Below are 9,261 nucleotides of genomic sequence, written 5' to 3'. Positions count from 1 at the left end.
TGGTATATACCATAGCCAGTGTAATACCGCTTGATCTGAACGTCAGCTTTGTCGTCCTCTTCAACACAATTTTCGTCTGGAATAGTGAAAGATTCCAGGTCGAGTTGCTCAGATTCCTGTTCGTTTCTCTGTACATCTAGATGACGATCTTCGGGACCTAGGTTCCAATCTAAATTTCTGTCGTCATCATCCTCACAATTAGCCCCCTTATCTTGAAAATTTTGCCGTAAAATTTTCATCGAAATTAATCTACCTACAATATATTGAATCTCATTGGCTGAGGGATGGGTATTGATACCCTGACTAGCTCGGACTCTATAAAAAAAATTCTCCAACGCATCTTGATTAATTTTCCCAAGGAATATAAACCTCAATTCCTCGTGATCCCTAAATAGATCTTCGCTCAACTGAATCATTCCACTTATTGTGGAACAAAACCCACTAATACATTTAACCTGACTAGAAGCTGGAAGCTCGATTGTTTTAAAATAGTTTATGTAATCATAGAGGCGTTGGACCTTCCCGGAGTCATTCTTCAATAACGGATATTTCAGCGGATTTTTGGAAACAAACCTCTTACAGTCTAGATCATCGAAAAGATAATTCATTTTTTTTAATAAATAGCTGCGTAGGCTGTGCATATTTTAATAAATATTCGTCGGAGCCGAATAGACTTTGGCTATACCATTTCAATGCCAGCAGCAACCGAATTGCTCAGAACTTGAGTTGCACATTTCACGGACATTTTTTCAAATACGCTGGGATAAACATGGGCCTCTGTAAGTTTTGGGCATATTTTAAAGTGCATATTGCCCTGATCGATAGAGTAAAGTTTTTTTATAACCTTGAAGCTGGCTATTCCATTTGGAGTTGAAATATCATATTTCATAAATGTATTACGGACGGACTTAAAAAGGTGGCAATAGTCATATAAACAAAATATTTTTAAACATTCGTGCATATAAAAGAGGTTTTCTTCAGTAATTTTTAACAAATTGAAAAGTGAAGTATTTGAGGGCAATTGATCGCAGACTAAAGCCTTTACGTTGAGATCTATTGACTTTAGTAATGTTTAGTCGATGTTAGTCGATGTTTTTGCTCAAAATGTCTTTCAATTCTGACGGAGCAAGTCCCATCTTGGAAATGTAATATGAAAACACATATTTCCAATTGGAACATAACCCTTTTATCATAAAAAAACAACACTGACTACCTATAATCATATCACGTTGGCCATCCCCATAATCCACAAACCCATCAATTACATCCCTAACTCTATTATAAGTTAGGTCGGACTTTATTGATATTTCGTCAAATAACAAAACGCAATTTCGTTCTAAAGCGGACATTTTTTTGAAAATTGTTTCTAAATTTCCCAAGACATTGGCATCGATACCAGGGACAACATACCTAATCGGGCGCCAACGCAAAAGAGAACTCTTGCTTGGTAAAGCGAAACCTAAATCGTCACGCATGAAACTATATGATTTGGTGGACATATAATTAATGTTTGCGCCAATGTCTTTTCATTGTCAGTAAAAACATTGCGCTTGGTGACGATCATCCTAGCGAATGTTATAGCGTCAGAGCTTGAAGTTACATTCGCAACTATTGCACGTTTTCCTAGGTCTTCATATTTTTTTTCTAATTCTTTAATCACCCCCTCTAACTCTTCGATCTTTTTATTTAAACTAAGCGCATTACTTTGATAATACCGTGCCGATCGAGCAAATCGTTCGCGACTGTCTAAAGCAGAGCATACGTCGCTATTTTGGGGTCCTAATCTTAATCTTCTTTCCTCTAATATGGAATATTGTTCGAACTCTTTCAATGTTATGTCGTCCTCTTCTACTCCTACTTCTACTTTAGGACGTTCATAAGTCGCAGTGACGGTGGGCACACCCAATTAGAGTCAGCACTAGATGAGCTACGACTTAGTGCTGGCTCTAATCGTAAACATGGAAAAGCCCCAGGCAAAAGTTTGTATTTAGTGACAAACTGCGAGTCAAAATGATTTCGGCAAATAAAAAGGGTATCGGAAGGCGACACAACTAGTTGCAAGCCTTTGCCCAACTCTGCCGAACATCTTCTTTTTTTGGGAACTCGAAAATCGTTGCCCCTCTGGAAGCACAACTGCGAATGCAGCACCTTCTCCGTGGCAGTAGACCCGTCCACAAATGTGGAGGTGCTTCTTCGTATCCTAATTACACACAGAAAAAATGTTATGTCTTTTTATATATGTTTTATATATGTCTATTTATATATTATTCATACTACTGTTATGTTATATATATACTTATATACATACATATATGTGTATACACAAAATAATAGGATATATTATACTTATTACTACAAAAAATATTTTGGAAGATTTTATTGTTAGTAATGTGTAAATATTTGGTTGATAATATTGACACATCCTAATACTGCCCACTACACCTAGAAACATTCAAACGTACTCTGCACAATGCGCAGCACACACACACACTTTACTTGACTTCGCTCTGCCCGCGCATCGCTCATCGCATACTTATTTTAAATATTTGCATATTTATGTACATATGTATGTACTTTTTGCAAAAAATAATAATTTTTGTATAATACATGCACAAAGTACTCACTAAGATTAAGGTCAGCACAGCACAGGTGGGCACAGCTCCTGCCTTCAATTTCTTCACACCTACTGCACTTCGTTCGAAGTGCTTAATGCAAACAAATGCATTGTAGGTGGGTATATCCTGCGTTGGTGGGATCCGTAAATTTTCCACCCATTTCTGCAACTCCTCCTGCTTCCTAGGGAATAAAACGAACCTCCAGGGAGATTCTGATGTGCACTCCCGAACACGACACTTTTTTAAACTTTTATTGCTCATTTTTTTTAATTAAAACTATTTAAAAAGCGTATAAAATCGAATTGGCGATCTTTCCGCGACAAAATTCATTTAGAACTAAAATTCCGTTGACGATTTCTTCTTCAACTTTCATTTTTGGCGCAATTTCCTCAGTAAAAGACATATTATTATATATTATATATATGTATATACTATATGTAAATTAGACTTAGAAAAAATCTAACTACTTGTATATAGTATACAAAAACTTTTCCAAGCAAAAAGCAGAATCCCCTCTTTATCTTTCATTTTGGCGCAATTTCCCCCGTAAAACATACATATACATTAGGGTGTGTCATTCTGAGGCAACCTTTTTTTTCAACTGAAAAACAGGCTCAAAACTTTCGAAAATGTATAAAAAAAAAGTCACTCAAAAGATGAGCTCTTAATATTAATATTAAGAGGTGCCTATTTCAAATTTTCTGTTTTCCATATAAATTACATGGAAAAAAAATCATTTTTTTTTTTGTGGTGGTTATTGTGCGGAGGTTTAATATGTGTGTATGATGTATATAAATATTCTCACAATTCGACTTTCGAAATACACTACTTACTTGCATTATTTTTTTTTATTTTTTAGCCTTTTTGTTAAAAGAAAACAAATTGAAATTTGTATTCCATTTTCAATTCATTCAATTCATAATTATTCATAAATTATTAATTTTAGTATTAGACATAAGCTATTATTATTTTAATCAAACTTTAGAAATTATTTTAGATTATTATTAGAAGATTTAATAATTCCGTTATGGAATTAGTTACGCTTAGAATGGCCTACGTAACTAACAGCTGCTGGCGTATGCCGATGATATTGATATCATTGGCCTCAATACCCGCGCCGTTAGTTCTGTTTTCTCCAGGAAATGGGTCTGGCAGTGAACGAGGGCAAGACGAAATATCTCCTGTCATCAAACAAATAGTCGTCGCACTCGCAACTTGGCTCTCACGTCACTGTTGACAGTCATAACTTTGAAGTTGTAGATAATTTCGTCTATTTAGGAACCAGTATTAATACCACCAACAAAGTCAGCCTGGAAATCCAACGCAGGATTACTTTTGCCAACAGGTGCTACTTCGGACTGAGTAGGCAATTGAAAAGTAAAGTCCTCTCTCGACGAACAAAAACCAAACTCTATAAGTCACTCATAATTCCCATCATGCTATATGGTGCAGAGGCCTGGACTATGACAGCAACCGATGAGTCGACGTTGCGAGTTTTCGAGAGAAAGGTTCTGCGAAAGATTTATGGTCCTTTGCGTAGTGGCCACGGCGAATATCGCATTCGATGGAACGATGAGCTGTACGAGATATACGAAGGCATTGACATAGTTCAGCGAATTAAAAGACAGCGGCTTCGCTGGCTACATGTTGTCCGAATGGACGAAAACACTCCAGCTCTGAAAGTATTCGATGCAGTACCCGCCGGGGGAAGCAGAGGAAGAGGAAGACCTCCACTCCGTTGGAAGGACCAAGTGGAGAAGGACCTGGCTTCGCTTGGAATATCCTATTGGCGCCACGTAGCGAAAGAAGAAACGACTGGCGCGCGGTTGTTAACTATAATCGCGTAAGCGGTGTCTATGTCAGTAAAGAAGAAGAGGAAGAATGGCCTGCATGATTTCATGATGATCCCGTCGCCTCTCCTCTTCAGCAGCATTTTATTTGGGTTATCAAAGTGCTGATGGGTTTATTGCGTGCACTTCGTGATAATAGCGAAGTTGAATCATCCTTAAAAGAAAAAATGTAATAAAAATTGCAAAAAACAAAATTTTATATTTTGTTATTTTATCATAGTGAAATCACCTCCAGTTTTCCAAGCTAAGTAATGGGTATGTAGATGGTGTCAATGAACTGTTTCTTCGGAATTAAAACAAAAAAAAAAATTCAATTTGCCGTAAAAGTTCGAAAATTCCAGAAATTCCAGAAATTACCCAGAAGTTTAATCTTGAATAACTTTTAAAGGGGTGAGTATATCAAAAAATTGTCCGGACGTTTTTTGTAGAGCATTCAATTCTGTATAAGAATATGACTTTTTTATTCCTACAAACGAGAAAGTTCCAGACAAAAAAAAATATTTGTAAAAAGTGGTAAAATCCCATGTAATTTCAATGGGAAATGTATCGTGTTTGGGGCAAGGTTTATTATGAAAATTAAGGGCTTTTTATGGTCTGATATTTTTTTTTAGATGGAAAACTAAAAGTTTAGCGGGCGTCTCGTCAAATATAATCAATTTGGTAAATAACGGACACCCTAGTGTATATCTGCGTCAACATATAAAATGCCAGACTGTTTCCGAGTTTTTGCGAAAATTAAACCCGAAATGTTTGTTAATTTTATTAACTAATCAACGGAATCGTTATTTCATCGTTAATTGCGTATACAAACCACCAAATTTTACATACATACATATGTGCATAATAAAGTTAGAGTACATGAACTAAATACGCTCACTTTAACTAGTTTTGTAGGGCAAAATGTTATTTATAGTATGCCTGTTCGTTTTGTTCAAATTCCTTTGCTTATGCATCCATCCGCTTGCTGCTGGGCTCCTTGTGCGTGTTGTTGCATTTAAATATTTTTATCCGCGCCCGGTTATTGTTTATTACTTTTTATTTATATTTTACTTTTAGGTTTCACGCCCGGTTTGTAATTATTGATTAGTTAAACTGGATGTGGTTTTTGTTTATTGCTTTTTACATACACGCACTTAGTTTTGTATTTATCTCATTTTCCTAAAAATAGAATTAATCAGGCTGGTTCTGGAATCCGAGTGGAAGTGGAAATCAAAATGAATGCAAAAACGAGTGAATTTGCTTTTGGTGTTCTGAAATCCGAATTTTTTTTCATTTTAGAACTCGTTTTGTATTCACCCTATAAATGAACTTTACATCTGTCAAATGTAAAAATGAACTTGATAGCTGTTAAATTATTTGTCAACAAGAAAAATTAAAACGGGGCGAAATAAAAATGAGTGCTTTGGTTATATTATCCTCAATTATTTTAGAAAGAGAATTACATGCAGAGGAAGCTGTTAGCAGGAGGATTTTACGTGATCATTCAAATCCATTAGATGTGCCGGATTTCAAGTAAGAATGTAACATTTAAAAATTATTAAAGAGCGCATGCAAAAAATCTCTTTTGAAGGTTTGTGGCAAGCTACCGGGTAAACAAAAGAGCTTTTGAAATGCTGGTTAGCGTCGTAGCTCTGCATGTCAAGGAAAGTAGCATCCCGGCACGACTGCAGTTGGCGGCCACACTAAGATTTTTAGCCGAAGGTGGCTTTCAAAAATCAGTTGGGAAGGATGTTGTTGTTGCAATGGGTCGCAGTACAATTTCGAAGGTTCTTAAGCGGCTGCTTAATGTTTTAGAAAAATACATTTGTCCACAATGGATTAAACTTAACATGACGGAGGCCGAAATAGCTGCATCAAAACAACATTTTTTACAAAACTTCGGCATACCTGGCGTGGTTGGATGTGTAGACGGAACACATATTCGGATAACAAAGCCACATAAAGATCCAAGCCTTTTCTACAACCGAAAAGGATATTTCAGCATCAACGCAATGATTGTAAGTACCAAATATAACTACATACTTGTAACTTTATTGTTGGTAACCAATTTTTTTCAAATTTTCTTTTAGATTTGTGACTACAATATGACAATAAGAGCAATAGATGCCCGTCGCCCTGGTTCAAGCCATGACGCTTTAATATGGAGTGTGAGCAGAGCTCAAGAGTATTTCCAACGCAACTATGAAGGCGGTGAACGTGGCTGTTGGCTTTTGGGTGATGCTGGCTACGCGTTGCAACCATATTTGCTAACTCCGTTTAGGGATCCAAGTGTTGCAACACCACAACATACTTTCAATCAAAGACACTCTTCGGCAAGGAATATTATAGAAAGAACTATAGGTGTTTTAAAAAGCCGATTTAGATGTCTTTCTCGTCTCCTACAGTACCAACCTCATAAAGTAGTGCAGATGACAAATGTTTGCTGCGCTTTGCATAATATTTGCAAATACTATAAAGTGCAAGAATTGGTAGAGTTTGCCTCAGGAGATGATGAAAACGAACACAGTATTAATGTAGAAATAACAAACGAAACAACGCTTGATGGAGAGGCTGCAATAATGCGAGATACTATAGCCAACCTACTTCATACGAATTCTTGAAAATAAAGTGCGCGTTGAAATAATGCAAATAGATATAAAGTAATGGATTTCAAGTTCATATGTAAATATATTTCATTTATTTAAAATTAAAAATATCACATTAAGTGTAGTTCAGTTTGAATAAAAAAAGTGAATTTAGTTCACTAAACAAAATAAAAATCGCATAAATTCTTTTAAAAAAATTTAATTGTTCTTGCCGCGATTGTACTTTGCGCACATTTTGAGCTCTTGCAGCTCAAACTCCTTCATTTTTATCTCATTCTCCTCTTGTCTAAGCTTTTCCAGTTGTAGGTGGTGACGCATGTTCTCGGCCGTACTTTCTTTAACGGCGATGGTCAATTCTTTCACGTCAACACACACGCTTTTAAGGCCCGCACTAATTTCCCTAGTGGCGTCAACATTTTCCTCTAGCCCATGCACAAGGGTTTTCATGGCCACAGTCTGCTCATTAACATTTTCCCTAAGGCAGTCAGACCCCCCAAGCTGGCGTCTGCGAGATGGCGTTGAGAGGGCGGCACTGCTTGTGCATGGCAATTCTGCGTCTTCATCCTCGCTTGAATTGCCTGTCATCTCCTCAGAATTTTGAGGAGCACCAAAGTCAGCCGTTTTTTCGATGCCGCCCACAACGGTATATATGCCACACAACTGGGCAATTTTATCTTCTGTTGCTGTTAACGTATGCTTGTTAAACGGCCCTCCCCCAGTTGCTCTAGCTTCGGAATTATTGTGGGCAACTTTTTTCCTGATAAAGGACTTCCAATCCATCCAAACCTAATGAAATATTAGATTTAGAAAAGTTCTTAAGAATTAGAAAATGTATTGTGTCACCTTTTTCCAGCCAGAAATATCTTTTTCTGGTGGGCCATGTTTGTTAAGCTCCGCTGCAAACTGCTTCCAAAGCGCATCGCTTTTGATTTTATAGCCTTTTACAAAGCCACGGGCGATGTCTTTATGGGCTTCCATGAATTGGATAATTATTGCATCCTGCTCTGCATTCTTATGTTTTCCCCTTTAAAAATAACACATTTCAATTAACAATTTTTTTATAATCAAAATTAACTATTTTTAATCCTTTTTTGTGCAAAATTTAAACATTTAATTACACTTACATATTCGCGCAACAAATTCCCAAGTTTGAATTGAAGTGAATGCAAACCGACAAATTTCTTGTGAATTCGTTTTCCAGAACACGCATATTCACTCGAAATTTATTTTTGAAAAAAATGTGTAAATGAAGTGGAACATAGAACACCAAATGTTAGATTGGAAGTGAATTTGCTTGATATTCACTCGGAAGTGAATGTTGTTGGTGTTCTTTTTTGTAAAACTCAAATAATCGCGTTATTTTATTGGTTCCAATTTATAGTTTTAATGTGGCAATCTAATTTTTAAAATAAATTAAGAAAACTTTATGCAGCACAATCGTTTCTATTTATAAGACCACCACTGTTTATATATTTCGGCAGTTCACTGCACCTTTGTTTTTGTTGCGGGAATTTTTTTCTTTTGTTTTATGTGAATTTATTGTTTTACTGAGCATTTGCTTTGTTTTGTTTACCGCACTATTTTACTGCACTTTTTTAAAATTAAATAGATATTCACATTTATATATGTATGTTCTTTTCACAGCAGTTTCTCACGGTTTATATGTACAATGTACATTGTACATACTATATGTAAATTATTCTTGATTGGGTTTTGTGTTTTTATTTTTATTTATGTCGAACCGATCGCTGATGAGGTCGCAAACGAACTGAAAGAGTCGATCTGTTTATCGGTCCTTCCTGGTTCCCGTTGGTGCTGAATCGGATGGTGTTGGTGTAGATGTGCGCTGATGCGTGTAGATGTCGGTGTGTAGCGCTCTCACGAGTAGTGTAGAATGTGGGTTGTAAGCGTACTGTGGTGAAAGTTGCGTGTTAGTGATGTATGTTTGAATCGATGTGGTGTTGCAATGCTGTGTGTGTGTTGAGGTCGGGGGAGGATGCTCATTTGTACAAACTATATCTACATTTATAAAAGGAAAAATAAGAAAATATATGTTCCATAATTTGATATTAATTTTAAATATATATATATTAATTAAATATTTTTAACTAACATATGGACTTACCATTTCGTTTTATTCTCAATTTATATCAAAGGTATAGGATAAGTCAACTAATACATAAGTTTAATTAAATAATAACCTCTGTGTAA

The 9,261-nt window shown here is 36.0% G+C and overlaps 2 protein-coding genes across 2 annotated transcripts; one reads left to right on the top strand and one right to left on the bottom strand.

Moving 5' to 3' along the window:
- Window positions 1–6,075: 6,075 nt before the first annotated feature.
- LOC125777150 (putative nuclease HARBI1) lies at window positions 6,076–7,065 on the top strand. The gene is made up of 2 exons (XM_049451403.1): window positions 6,076–6,462; window positions 6,535–7,065. The coding sequence occupies exons 1-2, from the start codon at window positions 6,076–6,078 to the stop codon at window positions 7,063–7,065; spliced, it is 918 nt and encodes a 305-aa protein (XP_049307360.1).
- Window positions 7,066–7,248: 183 nt separating this feature from the next.
- LOC125777154 (uncharacterized) lies at window positions 7,249–9,261 on the bottom strand. Its single transcript, XM_049451409.1, has 3 exons — window positions 8,175–9,261; window positions 7,894–8,074; window positions 7,249–7,836 (listed from the first exon to the last, which is right to left on the bottom strand). Exons 1-3 carry the CDS (start codon window positions 8,258–8,260, stop codon window positions 7,249–7,251), a joined length of 855 nt encoding a protein of 284 aa, XP_049307366.1. The 5' UTR covers window positions 8,261–9,261.

This window comes from Bactrocera dorsalis, chromosome 3 (genome assembly GCF_023373825.1).
Source record: "Bactrocera dorsalis isolate Fly_Bdor chromosome 3, ASM2337382v1, whole genome shotgun sequence".
Taxonomy (NCBI): Eukaryota; Metazoa; Arthropoda; class Insecta; order Diptera; family Tephritidae; genus Bactrocera; species Bactrocera dorsalis.
This window is presented reverse-complemented; position numbering and strand designations above follow the sequence as displayed.

Excerpts from the sequence above, each read along its gene's own strand:
- LOC125777150 (XM_049451403.1), top strand. The coding sequence starts at position 6,076 with ATGCTGGTTAGCGTCGTAGCTCTGCATGTCAAGGAAAGTAGCATCCCG. Across the intron at positions 6,463-6,534 it reads TCAGCATCAACGCAATGATT|ATTTGTGACTACAATATGAC; the intron begins GTAAGTACCAAA and ends ATTTTCTTTTAG.
- LOC125777154 (XM_049451409.1), bottom strand. The coding sequence starts at position 8,260 with ATGCGTGTTCTGGAAAACGAATTCACAAGAAATTTGTCGGTTTGCATT. Across the intron at positions 8,075-8,174 it reads GGAATTTGTTGCGCGAATAT|GGGAAAACATAAGAATGCAG; the intron begins GTAAGTGTAATT and ends TTATTTTTAAAG. Across the intron at positions 7,837-7,893 it reads ATATTTCTGGCTGGAAAAAG|GTTTGGATGGATTGGAAGTC; the intron begins GTGACACAATAC and ends ATATTTCATTAG.